Source organism: Miniopterus natalensis, chromosome 3, assembly GCF_054644295.1.
Source record: "Miniopterus natalensis isolate mMinNat1 chromosome 3, mMinNat1.hap1, whole genome shotgun sequence".
Classification (NCBI taxonomy): domain Eukaryota; kingdom Metazoa; phylum Chordata; class Mammalia; order Chiroptera; family Miniopteridae; genus Miniopterus; species Miniopterus natalensis.
The window spans coordinates 93,271,285-93,287,070 of record NC_142083.1 but is presented as its reverse complement, the minus strand read 5'-3'; the positions used below and the strand labels follow the sequence as shown (position 1 = coordinate 93,287,070).

The 15,786-nt window shown below is 43.9% G+C and overlaps 1 protein-coding gene across 1 annotated transcript in view; it reads right to left on the bottom strand.

Annotated features, from left to right (window-relative positions):
- PDPK1 (3-phosphoinositide dependent protein kinase 1) overlaps positions 1–15,786 on the bottom strand; it is an 80,689-nt gene that overhangs the window by 41,531 nt on the left and 23,372 nt on the right. The window contains exons 2-6 of the mRNA XM_087815702.1: positions 10,012–10,278; positions 7,219–7,261; positions 6,827–6,964; positions 1,575–1,719; positions 651–748 (exon numbers count right to left, since the gene is read on the bottom strand). Coding sequence (XP_087671828.1) covers positions 651–748; positions 1,575–1,719; positions 6,827–6,964; positions 7,219–7,261; positions 10,012–10,278 — 691 coding nt within the window. The remainder of the gene's footprint in view (positions 1–650; positions 749–1,574; positions 1,720–6,826; positions 6,965–7,218; positions 7,262–10,011; positions 10,279–15,786) is intronic.

Genomic DNA, 15,786 nt, shown 5'->3' with positions numbered 1-15,786 from the left:
ATCCAATACTAGGAATCACCCTAGGGGAACAGTGATTAGGATGATTTGCAATAAGAAATATGTACTTGACCAGCAAGCAAAAATCAACCCATTCTGTGATTCTGTAGAACCTCACTATAATGGGTGTGCCTGGGCCACCACTGGCAGCTGCACATAGGAGATGGGGACAAAGACAGAAAGCTGGCGGGCACAGGGATAGAGGGGTAGTGCCCCCCCAACCCCCAGTTACAAACTGCAGTACCAACAGGAAGAGCTGAGAGCTGACCACATTGACCCCACACCCTTGCATGGGAGATCAGGAACAAATGTGGCACCCTAGCACCTTCTAAGACTAGAAAGGGTGAGCCACAGGGCACTCAAGGGTATTCAAACGGACCTGTGACAACAATATGCAGAGAGCACCTGGTGACCCAGCACCCCCACTCAAGGCAGGGCAGACCAACCACAGGCAGCCCAGGAAGCCCCTCCCTCCACCCACTAGACCAGCCACACAGCTTCTCCAGTGAAAACTCAAGCACCTATTTTATAGTAACAAAGATATTACAAACATCTGTCACTACATGAACCCAATGCAACTAACCACATTGCTAAGAGGCTGTTTATGAGCTAAACACTAAGCAGGACCAGCTGGAAATAAAGCACTCACACACCTTGTTTACTCTCTGGGGATAATACTTTTGCTGTTCCAAAATCTGTGATCTGGATGTGCATATCTTCATTTAACAAAATGTTTTCTGGTTTCAGGTCCCTGTGAAAGCATATTTTTTATATTTGACATAAATATTTAAAACAGCAACATTACATATCTAAATTTTGTGGAAAACAAAATGAACTGGTTAATACTTATAATCTTTACAGACTAACAATCAAAAAATGTAAGTCTAAAGTTCACACTAAACAAATATTAATTGCATACAATGAAAACATTCAAATTACATCCTTTCTATTACTTTTAGTAAACTTTTTATTGAAGTATAATCTATCGTTTTTTAACCCATAAAATAGCTTTTAAACCTATTGTTGTAATCATTTCACAATATACGTAAATCAAACCATCATGCTGTACAACTTAATTTATGCAGTGATGTATGTCAATTTTTAAAAATCAGTAAAAAAAGCTCTGACCAGGTAGCTCAGTTGGTTAGAGCTTCGTCCCGATATGCTAAAGGCTGTGGGTGTGATCCCTGGTCAGAGCACATACAAGAAGCAACCAATGAATGCATAAATAAGTGGAACAACAAATTGATGTTTCTCTCTTTCTCCCTTCCTCTCTCTCTAAAATAAAATAAAATAAAATAAATAAATTTTAAAGTCATGGAAAACAAGACCAGAAAAAAGTACACACAAAAGCCACAAGTGACAAAATAAAAGCAGCAGTCAAGATAGGTAAGAAAACTGTTAGCCTGGCAAAAAAAGACATGAATGATTTCACTTTACAGTTGAAGATCTGTGAGGCTCTCAATGTCAGGGTGATGTGAACTCTTCTTAGTTCTCACATGAGGCATCCCACCCTCCATTAAATACCAGAGCTGCCCCTGACCTTGTGAGCAGAGCCCCAATCCTCAGCTTGGTACCTGTGAATGATGCCCCTGCCATGCAAGTACTCTAGAGCAGACACCATCTCAGCTGTGTAAAATCGGGTGCACGTCTCATCGAATGAACCAATTTTGCGAATATATTTAAGTAGTTCTCCATTTTTGGCATAACTAAGGCCAAAATCTAAATATTACATAGTTAAGGAAGAATGCAAAAGTCATTTTTAAAAAACTAACCTTAACAACCCAACAGGAATTCTTTTAAATTAATGAAAACTGAAGGTACCTGTGGCCCAAGACTGCTGCCCCTCTTCGAGTCAGACTCTGTCATGGTCAGGCCCATGGCCGATGGGAATCCCAGACCCCAGCTCCAGAGCGAGGCCCCAGAAGGCACATGTGGCCCCAGTGAAGGGAAGCTGCTAGAGGTGGCAGTCAAATGCCTCTTTGCAGGCTTCAGTCGAGGCGTGTATATGTGGGGGGGGGGTGTCCTTCATCATAATCCAGTTTCCACACCTGCACAACGTGTACACATTTACTGACCACTAGCTATATTCCACATGCTGTGCTGTCAATTCATGTAAAGGTTTCTCAAATGAATGCTCCTTTCCGAGTGTAACGTGACAAGTTTTGTAAGATAAATGATATTTTATTAACTTCTTTGAGTCAATCTATTTATTGGGCACCCACTTGGAAGAGGCTCAAGGAACACAGTCATCTTTCCTTTGGATACCACTACAGTGTGATCTGTTTTACATCTATTCTCCATTTTCCAAAGAGGACTAATGATTGCAAAAGTAAATTGGTCCCATAAAACTGCTTCCTCCTAGAAGCACCAAATATCTGTACCTATTAATGGAAATCTATAGGTACTTCACAGCTCCCTGGCAGCTAGGGTGTTCTGGCTTTCTTCTGTTTGCCAAGGCACTGCCACCTCCCACCAAGGAAGGAGCCTGAAGCTGCAGTACAGCAAGAGGAAGCCCAGGAGGAAGGGACCAGCCACCAAGGCTGCCCAAACCTGCCCTGTATCCAGCCCCACCTGTGGCCATCCAAGCCCTTCCAACTAGGCCATTTAACAGGAACCTGAGGCAAAAAACAAACCTTACTTCTAAGGAATGCAAAAAGTCTCGGCCAGGCCCCCTTCCCTCCTTGTCCTGCTCTGCTCCCTCCACAGGGAAGGCTACAGACTCTTGCCCACCCAGCCCCAAGCAAGACTTCTGAGCTGCCTGGGCAAGTGGCCCCACCTAGACTGGCCAAGGAGCTTCACCAGCTAGAAATGCCGTCTCCTAGGAGCCTACAGCTCACAGAGGCTCGGCCACAGCCACAGGCACAGCACCTCTTCCTGCTTCATGGGTTCTGCTCCTTATCTGACCATTTTCTGAGTTCCTGTTTCCTATGTGAGAGACAATTCTAGGTCTATGCTTGGCTGTAAAGCTAAGGTGATTGACAGGTTTTGAACATGGCATGTTGAGGCCCACAGCTCCAATCCCATATTCCCTCCATACATTTTTCATTCTCCAGAAGCACTTTTTCAGACCTCACTGGTCCATTTTCCATCCTACTTCCCTCGGCAAAGCCAATGCCCCAGGGCACTGAGGAAGAGTCTGTTCAAGTTCATGGAATGGGTACAGGATGAATGGGTGAGCCCAGGCCTGCATTCTGCAGAGGAATCTGGCCTAGAGAGGTTAAGCAACTCAACTAACTCAAGGTCACAAAGCCAAGGAGGGACAAGATTAGAGCCCAGGCTCCTGAGGCCTGGGTGCACTGCTCCTATCCCCAAGCTGCAAGAAGGGACACACAAAGATGAGCAGGTGAGGGGTGGGAGGAGAATACAGGCTAACCAAGTAACAGCCTCTGAAACCCCCCATCATCTCTGTAGGAGGGAAAGGCATCCTTGCTGCCTTCATGGCTCCAGTGCTCAGCCCAACACTGTAGCCTGGGAGGAAAGGTGGACTTGCACTCAACAGTCTTGGAGAGCTCATCTCCCCTCCAGAGCCCTGGTTTCCAGGCTGCCACAGGAGTGTCCTCAGGCTCTGCCTCACCTGTCCTGAGGGGAGTTTGCCTCTGCAGTTGCTCCAATGTCTCCTCAATGTGTAAATTAAAGCTAACGGGAGTGTGGTGTGCATACTGGGCACTGAGTTTCCTTTTCTTTCTCTTAATATAATGTATGCCACTAAGGATTTCAACATGGGGCAGAAGTCCCTGGTTTCACTCCTGTCAGAGATAAAGTGAGCCCTCACAGCCTTCACAGGCACAGGAATCTGCCTTAAAATTGAAGAGCAACATTAACTGCTGGAAAAATACCTAGAGTCCCCTCCACCTGCACTGCTCTGGCCAATCCTATTTGAAATTAGATAGCAATCTCACTCATCTAGACTCTGAGCCACCTGATCCCACCTCACATGACTTTGGGAAAAGATAAAGCCAAGTGTGTGTGATCTGTTGGAGCCCCCAACCAGCAAGACCCACTGTCCCATGGGCCCTACAGAAAGCCCAGGCCCAAGCCTCCAGAAACTCTGGCAGCAGAGATCCCCACAGGCTCCAGGAGAAGCACAGTAACATGGGTCCCAGGAAGCATAAGGAGCGAGGGATCAAGGCGGTCTCAGAGGTGAGAAACAGAACAGATATGAAGACCCTTCAATGTCCTCAGGAGGCCACTAATGGCTGTTGTATGGCATGACAGCAGAGAGGTAGGGACAAAGAGTGATGCTGGAGCCAGGTGAAAAGACAAACATTCTATAACACCTAAAAACACCAACAAGGTACCCCCTACCCACTCCACATACCCCTGGTTACTAGATCACTTTACTGCTCCCCTTTACAGCGAATCCACTAGGAAGAAAGAACCTGCCCTGTGCGTTGTCTGCACTTCCTCAACTCTCTCAAACCCTCTCACTTCCAAATTGCCACTGTCAACAACAACTTGCACAAGGACCAATCCATAGGTCAGGCCCACATCCCACACACTTGACCACTCGGCAGCATCTACCCAGGCTGCAGCACCCTTCTTCAAAAACCATTTGGTCCTGTGGCCCCTGGGTCCCTGTCCTCTCAACTCATGAACAACAACCTATCCTGCCCACCGCCCCCCCCAGTCTTCTAGAAGAGCCTGTTCCAAGTGCCAATCTCTGTGTGTGGAGGTGACTCAGATTCAGGCCTTGGACCTTTTCCCCTTGCTAAGTGCCCTTCAGTGGCTGGCCAGCTTGCTAAGGCAGTCCTGGCCCCTCCCTGAGCTCTGCTGGCAGCCACCCAGCAGCCCACTTGGCCCTCCAGCAGCTACCAACTACATGTCAAATGCCAACTCAACATCCACTTTTGGCCTGGCCTCTCTCCAGTCTCTTCCGGCTCAATTACAGCATCATTGCGCACCCAGATTCTGAGGTCTACCCCTTAGAGCCACCTTGACTCCATTCTCCCTCACCCGTTCACTTATAGGAACCTTCACTGAGCCCAGCCAGTGTTGCTCAGTGGTTGAACATCACCCCCATGAACCAGGCGGTCACGGTTCGATTGCTGGTCAGGGCACATGCCCAGGTTGTGGGCTCAATTCCCAGTAGGGAGCGTGCAGGAGGCAGCTGATCAATGATTTCCTCTCATCATTGATGTTTCTATCCCTCTTTCCCTCTCCCTTCTTCTCTCTGAAATCAACAAAAATATGTATTTTAAAAAAAGGAACCTTCCCTAAAGCAGCAGCCAGAGTGAACGGTTGCCTTGCTGGAGACCTTTCTGGGCTCCCTGACAGACTTAGAAGAAAATCCAAAATTCTCACCAGGTCTCTGAAGCTCGAAGAGCTGACCCTCGCCCAGCCTTTCACTCCACCCACATATACGTGCTCCTATCCTCGCTCTGTCCAGGTCTCCACCTGACACTGTCAACTCAGACCACCGAGCTAAAATTACCTGGCTTTACGACTCTTGGTCTTTCAGGTACTGATCACCTGTGTTACTTAACTCCTGAATGGAAACTTAAGACAGTGCCCTCATCTTATTTACCAGCACATTCCCATCACCCAGCATTCACCAAAGACTTCTCAATAAACAGAACATATTCAACTGACAGCTGATGAAGCCAGAAAATAGTGTTAAGGGGGGAATAGGACTGAACAAAGTTTTAACCCAGAAGAATTTGTGTATAGAGAGGAGGACAGGGAAAGGGAGTCTGAACTGGTGGGCATGGAAGGTGGGGGAGGCAAACTCTCAGACACTGGACCAACTCTCCAACTGCTGTGGTGAGGGGAAGGGGCTCTGGAGACCTTGAAGACAGGAGGAAAAGAACAGATGCAAAAACTGAGGTTTAAACCTGAACAAACTCTGAACCAACTCCATTTGACAGTCCAACCTCTCTCAGCTGAGTAGAAACCAAGAGCATCTGCTGGGATTGAGAAGAGAGTCACTGGGCAAACAGGCTCAGGGAATTCTTGGTTTGGAAGAACAACTGCAGTAAAGGAACTGAGGAGTGAGGAGAAACTGGCCAGTCTGGCTGCATGATGGGAAGATCCAGAGATAAGCTGCATGACACAAGATGTGTGGCCCACCCTGATTGCCATGGTGCCTTGCCTTCCTGATCCCTAAGTAAAGGTCAAAGAGTTAAGAGGAGAAGTCAGGGAACGTAAGATGCCCTCAAATAAAGCAAAAAATCAACAGTATGACGTCTCTGATGGAGCTGCAGCCGCACATCCGTGGAGAGCCAGAGGCACTGGGATATCAGAGATAAAAACAGGCACTGAGAGCAAGTTCCATAGAGAACAGGAGGAAGGAGGCTGGAGACCCCAGGGAAGGGACAGCATCTATGTATAGGGAGATTGGGCTCTTATGGGTCACTCCCTGGACTTCTCACCTGGGGGCTGAGACTGGTAAAAATGTCCCTTCCAACCAAACCCTGAACACCTGAGCCAAAGAGGTCAGATAGGTGCCCACCTTCTAGGAGCCCCAGGTGCCCAAGACCATTTTTCCTCTCTCACTTCCCTGCTTTGATAGATAGATATTCCAAGAACATTGGTTAGAGGAATGAGGGAAGCCTCTGAATAAGTGTACAGCAACCACGGGTTTAAATAATAACAATCCTATAGATATAATGCTTATTAATAAAAAACCTAAAAACTGTTTGTGATGATCTCCCTTGAAGTAATCCCAGTGGGCCACAGCCATGCTGTGAATTCCTTTGTATTCAGAATACACAGCCCTTTTCCTTTCCGGGAGAAGGGGCCACTAGCAAAAACAACAAAGGTGTCATGATGCCAAAATAATAAGGGGTCACTGTGGGATTTTAGAACGCTTTGACTGTTCAAAGGATACACAGCTTTTCATCATCCTGAAACGTGAAGTAAAGTTTAACAAAGAAGGGGTGATCCAGGCGCGACATCACGTCTCTCTCTCTGGTTACATACGGGACCTTGTTCTCTTTGATAATGTGACGTTTCTCTAGAATTTTAACTTAAGGTAAGAGAAAAGCGAGTTACCACAATTTGAAACAGTAAGAAAACACTAAAGACACAACTCATAAAGTTCAAAATTTTGGTACAAATGCAGCTACCAGCTTCATGGTCTGTAAGACAGAACAACAACAGTGTCCTATCCCCTAAAATCAGCACAGAAATCCCCAAGTGCTGGGCAGTGCCAGGTGGCCGTGTGCCCAAAGGTGTGCTGTCCCTGCATCCCAGACAAAGCTTGCTGGAGTTAGTACTTACTAGCATATTCTCTTGAGGTTGCCAGTTCTCGGGCCAGGACAACCTGGTTTGGGAAGAAATGGGGGAAGAGAAGAGAAAATACACTAAATGTAACCAGGGCACTGAGTCTCACAAGTAACCCCGAAACCAATCATGCAGGCTACCCCACACCCACTGTAAAATTACATTTAAATATTTGAAATTACATTTAAATATTTTTGGTCCTGTGCTATCAAATATAGATGAATGTCAATGACCAAGTTAATGCATTCCAAGAGTTAACAGCAAACACATATATCTCTCCACTATTTCCAGGAGGTTTTTCATCAGCTGCCAATAGTCCCCACTGTGTAGTCAAGTATACGGGTAGGAACATCTAGACCAGCATCACACTCCCAAAAATCAGGAAGCAGCAGCAATTGAAACCTCCACAAGTGGGTACTGGGAATGTCTTCAAAAAATAACTTTAAGAATATGTCCTCAGTATATGTTCACTGTAAAAGCCACACCATGTTTGGGCTTTTTCAAATAATTGTTACCAAACATCTCATTTCATGCTGCTCTCAGATACCATAAATACCATTCCTGTAATCAAGGGCACAGGAGATGAAATCACAAGTAGCCTGCGGATAGCACCTCCTGGGAGTCCTGCTCCCTCATCAAAGACCACAGTCACACTCCTGGCTGTGTCCTCTCTGTGGTACACCCGAGTCTGGTGCTCAAACTCTATTTGGGGAACAGAGCGCCAATGGCGCATCACACAATATGGGAAAGGCCTTTCTACACAAGGAAACCCTGGGCACAACCTAAGCACCAACTTCCAAATGCCTGATGAGCCCAGTGTGTGACAACGTGCTGGGTGGCCCCGACCACTGCCAGCTGGTACAAATGTCTCTCCTAAGACACCTGCAGGGGGAAGATGAGAGTAGGACCAGAGAATAGATGAAAACCTGCCCAACTCCTGGGATATCCCTAGGCAGTCTGAGAAGACCGCAGGAGGCCACAACCAGGTTCATCCAGCCCCTGAATGTGAGTTATATGCCGGTACAGAATTCTTTACCAGGCTTATTAGAAGCAATCCTGGAAAAGTACTGTGTGAAATGTCCTACAGTCATTAAGGATGAGGTTGGATTGTACATACTCAAGTGGAAAGATCTCAAAGATCTTTACAGAGGAATGTACCTGTGTGAACTGTTCTCAGGTACTGGGGAGAGATGGGGCAGTGAGCTGATTATGCATTTATGCAATATTAAATTTCATAGGAGCACGTACTAGCTATGTAAGTAAAAAGAACTGTTAAAGAGTACTAATATTTAATGAAAATCTTTCTGAAGGAGATAGTTATGTCACCTTTCTGTTGTGTGAATTCAGCATTTCACATACAGGTTTCCCTATGGGCAGAGGGCAGGGAGTAACCCTCTTCCACAGAACACAAGATAGACACATCCCTCTGCACCACTCAGGCTGATGACAGAACTAATCTGAACACCATGATTAGCCACTGGAAGGAAGCCAGAGATGGAGGAATTTCACAAATAAGTCCTCCTTTTTCAGTCAGAATAAATGCTCAATGAAGTAAAGTTGAGAAAGGAGAGAACTCTTCTTTTTAATGGGCAATTGTAAGAACAAAGGTTGTCTTCAAAATAGTTCCTTCCTCCTGAAAGGATCTGTAAGTACCAAAAGGAGCAGGGACTATCCTCACAGTTGAAGGTTTTTATTCTAAGGACACAATTCTTTCATAATTTAAACAAAAATTGCCAATTAAAAAATCTAAATTAAAAATGTAAGGGTAGTAAAAATTAACATTAATTAAAACACTGAATACGTGAGTGAGCTATAATATTTCACGTTCTTTATATTTTGAAATATTTTATAAATAAAAAAAGAGAAAAGGAAAACAAATTTCACATAAGGTTTCTTCACAAAGGCCAGGCAAGGAAAATTCATTGTTCAGAAACCCTGCAGCATTAGGGGCCTCCAGTGCCACCCTGCTATGTCCACAATGCACGCAGGGCCCAGCTTGGAGACCATGGTGGCAGGGAGCTGTCTTTTTATGAAGGCACAGATTCATGCTGTGCACCCCAGCTGGGGAGCAGGTACTCAGGCCTCCACCAAGCCCGCAGCAAGCCCCCAGCACCTCCATAGCCAAATGGGACTGCCACCTCAACAAAGGGGCTGGTTTGAACCTTCATTTCTTTGCTGTAAAAGGAAAAATGCCACAGGACAGACAATTTACTCCAGGAGCAAAGAGTTGCCCTGAGTGTGATCTAACAGTGTCATATAATATCTGTTTATAAAACTGAGGACACATAATCTAGAGGCCAGCAGGTCTTGGGCTGTAACTCTAGCAAGTGTCAAGAATGTAATGTTTTATGTATTTTTAAAAATATAACAACAAAAAAAGGTTTTTAAATGTTTTCCCTAAAACTCTGAGGAGATACTAATACCAATACTTACTTTTAATCTAAGGAACAGAAAAGCTTCCTAGAGCCTTGCCAACGTGACACAAAAACACGAAATGTTAGCAACCTGCTGATGTCTGGTTAGAATAAAATGAACTGCCATTTTAAAAAAAAATAAAAAATAAGATCAAGTGATGCCTTTTAAAGCTTTCATCTACATAATCATGACTTAGATATTTAGCCATGTGATCTACTCGGTGGCCCCAAGTCACCTTGAGAACAGGAGAGGAACCCCCAGGGGCCTGAGACCCTCCTCCAGGGAAGACTACCACCCCAGTATCTGAGCCTCCCAGTTCTGAGCCTGGAAGGTCTATCCAAGGAAAACACACTCATAAGAGCAGCATGTACTTACTGTTGAAAAAGAGCCTTCACCAAGTATTTTCCCAAATTTGAAGTCTTCAGGTCGTTTTTTCCGAGGCTGTGGTGGTGGCTGTACAGCATGTTGCAGAGAGTTGGCACTTGGTCTGGACTCGGCCGCAGTGCTGTCCATGGTGGGGCCCTGCCTGCTACCACCGCTAGGAACAACAGGGGCCGTTCCGGACTCAGTCTGGGTCCTCACCATTGATGGGGATGGGCAGGAACATAACACCACACTGGACTGAATAGGAACGGTGTCATACTGGTGGACACAGGAAAAAGAGGTAAGACTCAAAGCAGTTTACTTTTCCTAAATGCACGAACTAAAGTGTTGACATTGTTGAAACACAAATGCCAAGCACAGACAGGCCATCTGACATTCTGCTGCATGGCTCAGGCTGCTGCCCTCCTCTCCCAAGTCCCTTCCCTGCTCAAATCCCAGCCCTCCCTGTCCTGCTTTCCCACAAACCCCAGTACCCACTATCTGCCCTCCTCCTCCCTTAGCACTGCCTGAGTCTCCAACACCAGCCCCACCCAATCCAATGACAGTTAGCCTGCTCAACACTGCCCAGCTTAAATGACATCTGCAGCCAACCTTTGTTCACAAAGGAAGTCAGTTCAAACCCTGTGACCACAGTGTCTACCGTTTCAGAACCCTTTGCCCTGCTCACCCACCCATAGCTGATACAAAGACTGGACACACTGGAATGCACTCAATTAGGGCTTGAACAGACTGGCTTGAGACTGCATCCCACAGCCAAACAGAATTTTAACCTCACAGTCCTGGAACACAGAAGTATAAATTAATGGAAAGAATAGTCCAAGAACAGCCAACTTCACATTATAAAGTTATAGTTGACAAAAATATAAGCTTCTCCAAAAAAACCATTGTAGTGAAGTAATTGGTTAACAATTTGGAAAATAACTGAGTTAAAGTCTAACTGCTCCCTACACACCAAACAAATTTAAAAACTTAATTTTAAAAATTATTCTGCCCAGCTGGGCACGGCTCAGTGGTTGAGCATCGACCTAGGATCCAGGAGATCGCAGTTCGATTCTCAGTCAGGGTACATGCCCAAGTTTGGGGCTCCATCCCCAGTCGGAGGCAGCTGATCAATGACTCTCTCATCATTGATGTTTCTATCTCTCTCTCTCCCTCTCGCTTCCTCTCTCTGAAATCAATAAAGATATATATATATTTTTTTAAGTTATTCAATGTTATCCCTATCAAAATCCCAACTGGCATCTTTGCAGAAACTGACAAGCTGATCCTAAAATTCATATGGAAATCCAAGGAAGCCAGAATAGCCAAAACAATCTCCAAAAAAGAACGAAGTTGGAGGACTCACATGTCTAGATTTCAAACTTACAAAAATCTATAGTAATCAAGACAGGATGGTACTGGCATAAGTAGAGGCATATATATGAATAGAACAGCCTAGAAATAAACCCATTCATCTACTACGGCCACTGATTTTTTGTTTTTGTTATTGTTGTTTTAATCCTCATCTGAGGATATTTTTTCTATTGCTTTTCAGAGAGAGTGGAAGAAAGGGAGGAAAGAGGAGTGAGGGAGAGGGAGGGGGAAGGAGGGGGAAAGGGAAAGAGAGAGAGGGGGAAAGAGAGAGAGGGAGGGGGGAGGGAAGGAGAGAGAGAGAGAGAGAGAAACATCGATGTGAGAGAGACACAATGACTGGTTGCCTCCCTCATGTGCCCCAACTGGGGCTGGGGATTGAACCACAACCCAGGTACATGCCCTTGACCAGGAATCAGAATCTGTGACCCTTCAGTGCACAGGCCAATGCTCTAACCACTTAGCCACATCAGCCAGGGCAGGCCAACAGATTTCTGACAAGGATGCCAAGACCCTTTAATGGGGAAAAATCATCCTTTCAATAAATGGTGCTGGGACAACTATATATCCACATGCAAAAGAATGAAGTTGGATGCCTTTCCCACATCATATACCAAATTTAACTCGAATCAAAGATCTACATGTAAGAACTAAACTATAAAACTCTTACAGAAAAATATAGTAGTAAATTTTCATAACCTTGGCAATGGTTTCTAAGATATGAAACCAAAAGCATAAGCAATGAAAGAAAAAAACAGGTCAAAAGGACTTCATCAAAATTAAAAACTACTGTGTTTCAAAGGTACCATCAAGAAAGTGAAAAGACAACCCATAGAATGGGAGAAAATATTTGCAAGTTATGTATCTGATAAAGGTCTTGTAGCCAGACTATATAAGGAACTCTTAAAACTCAATTAAAAAACACACAAACACACAGTTTAAAAACAGGCAATGGATCTGAATAAACATTTCTCCAAAAAAGAAATACAAATGTCCAATAAGCACATGAAAAGATGCTCAACATCATCAGCCATTATGGAAATGCAAATCAAAGCCACAATGAGATTTCACTTGAACCCACTAGGATGGCTAAAATTAAAAAGACAAATAATAAGTGTTAATGGGAATATAGAGAAATTGGATTGCTCATACATTGCAGCTGGGAATATAAAATGATGCAGGCACTTTGGCAAATAGTCTGACAGTTTCTCAAAAAAAAAAAAGAGCTACCATATAACCCACAACCCAGCAATTGCACTCCTTGGTATATACCCAAGAGAAATGAAAATGCATTTGTACAAGAATGTTCATAGTGGCATTACTGATAGCAGCACCAAAAGGTGGACACAACCCAAATGTCCATCAACACATAAGTGGATAAACAAAACACAATACAGCCATAGAATCAAATATTATGCAGCCATTAAAAGAAAGTATGGATATTTGCTATGACATAGTTGAACATGGAAAACATGATGGTAAGTGAAAGAAGCCAGATACAAAAAGACACATTGTATGATTCAGTTGACATGAAATGTCCAGGGCAGGCAAATCTATAGAGACAGAAAGTAGGTTAGTAGTTGTCAGGGCTGGGGGGGAGGAGAAAATGGGGAGTGGCTACTAATAGGTCTGGGGTTTCCTTTTGGAATGATGATGTTCTGGAATTAGATGGTGGTGATGTTCTCTGTGAATATACTAAAAACCATTAAATTATACCCTTTAAATGACTGAACTGTATCGTATATGAATTATATCTCAATGAGCTGTTATAAAAAATAGCTGTTTCACATATGACTGCATTAACTTATTATAAGAACTCATTCAAATCTATAAATCATCAAGACTTTTAAAGAAGAAATGGGCATCCTAGCTGGTCTGGCTCAGTGGTTAGAGCATTGGCCCTCGGACTGAAGGTTCAATTCCAGCCAAGGACACGACACGTACCTCAGATGCAGGCTCAGCCCCCAGTAAGGGCGTGTGCGGAAGGCAACCAATCCATGCGCCTCTCTCACATCGATGTTTTGCTCTTTCTCTCCCTTCCACTCTCTCTGAAAAGCAATGGAAAAAATATCCTTGGTTGAGGATTTAAAAAAAGAAGGAAGAAGAAAAAAGAAGGAGGAGAAGAAGAAGAAATGGGCAAGGAACAGGCACCAAATACCTCAAGTAAACGAGAGATGAAAACACATAATATTCAAAGACGATTTAAAGCAACCAGAGCCCCGGCCAGGTAGCTCAGTTGGCTAAAGCGTTATTCCGATATACCAAGGTTGAGAGTTCAATCTCCAGTTAGGGCATCTATAAGCAGCAACCAATGAATGTATAAATAAGTGGAACAACAAATAAATGTTTTTCTCTCCCTCCCCCCGCCTCTAAAAATCAATAAATATAAATTACAAATGAACAAACAAACAAAAAAATGCATTAAAGCAACCAGAGACAGCATGCTACATTTTCAATTAGGGGGGATGAATTAATAGATAAGAATGCTTAAATATGTTTTCAATACACACAGATACCCAATGCTGGCAAGACTAGGATAAAGCAAGTATAGTCCTACACATGCAGCTGGGACCATAAACCTGTGTTGCTGTTAAAATGTTTCTGGAAAGCAATTTGATAATTTGTCAACAAAGCAATAACAGAACAATTGTCACAGAAATACTGAACAGAAGTGGGTATAAATACAGTTAAAAATTTAGGTGGGCATTAAGAAAGGATTAGTGTCAAATCAGAAGTACATAAAAGTTATACCCACGACCATAAAAAAATATTTTCTAGCTCTGACCCTCAAGTATTTTAGCAGTAACATCATTATCTTACTCACCACCAGATTATTGTAGAACAACATGAAATGAACTCAGGGCACTCAGATCTATTTCTAATAGTACTCCCCACTAAAATAACCCAGAAAAGCACTTGACTCCATGTCTTTGAAAAGAAGAAAGACGATCAACATGATCCAAGAATCCCTTTCTGGGGCTGAAAAGGACGTGCCTTCACAAATTGTGGAACCAGGAAAGGGCAGGGAAGCTGGCCTATAGGGGTTGCTACTGGCCACGTTGTGTGTAAACACTAAAAACAGATCAGTAAGCACAGCTAATCAGAATAAGCTGAAACCAGGAAAAATCATAAGTCTATAACAATACATACGGATGATAAAAAGTATATCAATATTATAACAACAACTGAATACTTACTTTTATAAATTTGAATAGCTAAGGGAGTACAGCCAAACAAAACTGTTTCTTGTATTATGCATATATTTGTTCATAAAGGATAGACAAAAATGTCCTCTCTCCATTTAAATAGGGAAAGGAGACACAGAAAACTATGAAGAAGCCAAAGTCCTACAGAAACTGCACCAAGAACAAGAAAGACAGGTGGGCACAGAGTAATCAACAGTGTGCAGCAGGTGACAGCTCAGCCACCACAAGAGATGTTCATCTTGAGATGGGCAAAACACATAACAAAGTAAAAAACAAATCTAGAGAGAACATCCTGTAACCCAAAGATAATGAGCATGGAGGTGGAGAAGGGAGGCAGCAGATGGTAAGAACAGGCAGGAGCCTGGGCAGTCCCCTCAGTGCCATATAAACCTCAGATCCACAAGGCAGGCAGCCTCAGGCAGGGTCACCCCGGAATACACACCATGTCCCTGCTCCCAACCAAGGAGCCATCATCAAGAACTTTGGAGCTGTACCACAGGCAAGAGGAGGAAGGCTTCTTTTACTTAAAGGTCTGCTAAGATCATTATAATTCTAGGCAAAGTATGAAAATATGAAGGAATTAACCAAACACACAGTATCAATGAAATATTAGGAGAATATGACTAATTGACTTTGTAAAAAAATATCTAAGAGAATCTGGCAACCAGAGGTACAGGTCCTCTAGCTGGAATGGGAGCCCAAAGTGCAACATTTAGTTAAGAATAACTGAGTCAAGTGTGCCTTACACAATTCATAAATACTCCATCTCACAAGATGGACCATACTCTGGGGTTCGGTCAGTACTTTAATAATTTGTCCCTATAAGCAAAGTATACAATCGTAACAGAAGTACATCAAATTCAATTACTTCCCCGGAGGTTTGCAGGAACTTTTTGTTCTCAGGGGCAGTGGTAAATGGGCAAGAGGTCACAGTCACAGTCACCAGGCTGAGGCCCATCAAGAACCATGATAAGCCCAGCTGGCGTGGACATATGATCAAGGAGGTCTCGATTCAATTCCCTGTCAGGGCCCACGCCTGGGTTTTGGGCTCGATTCCCAGTAGGGGGCATGCAGGAGGCAGCCAATCAATGACTCTCATCATTGATGTTTCTATCTCCCTCTCTTTTCTTCTCTCTGAAATCAATAAAAAGATATATTTTTAACAAAAGAACCATGATAGACCTGGTCTGTTCTCACCAGCCAGGCCAGC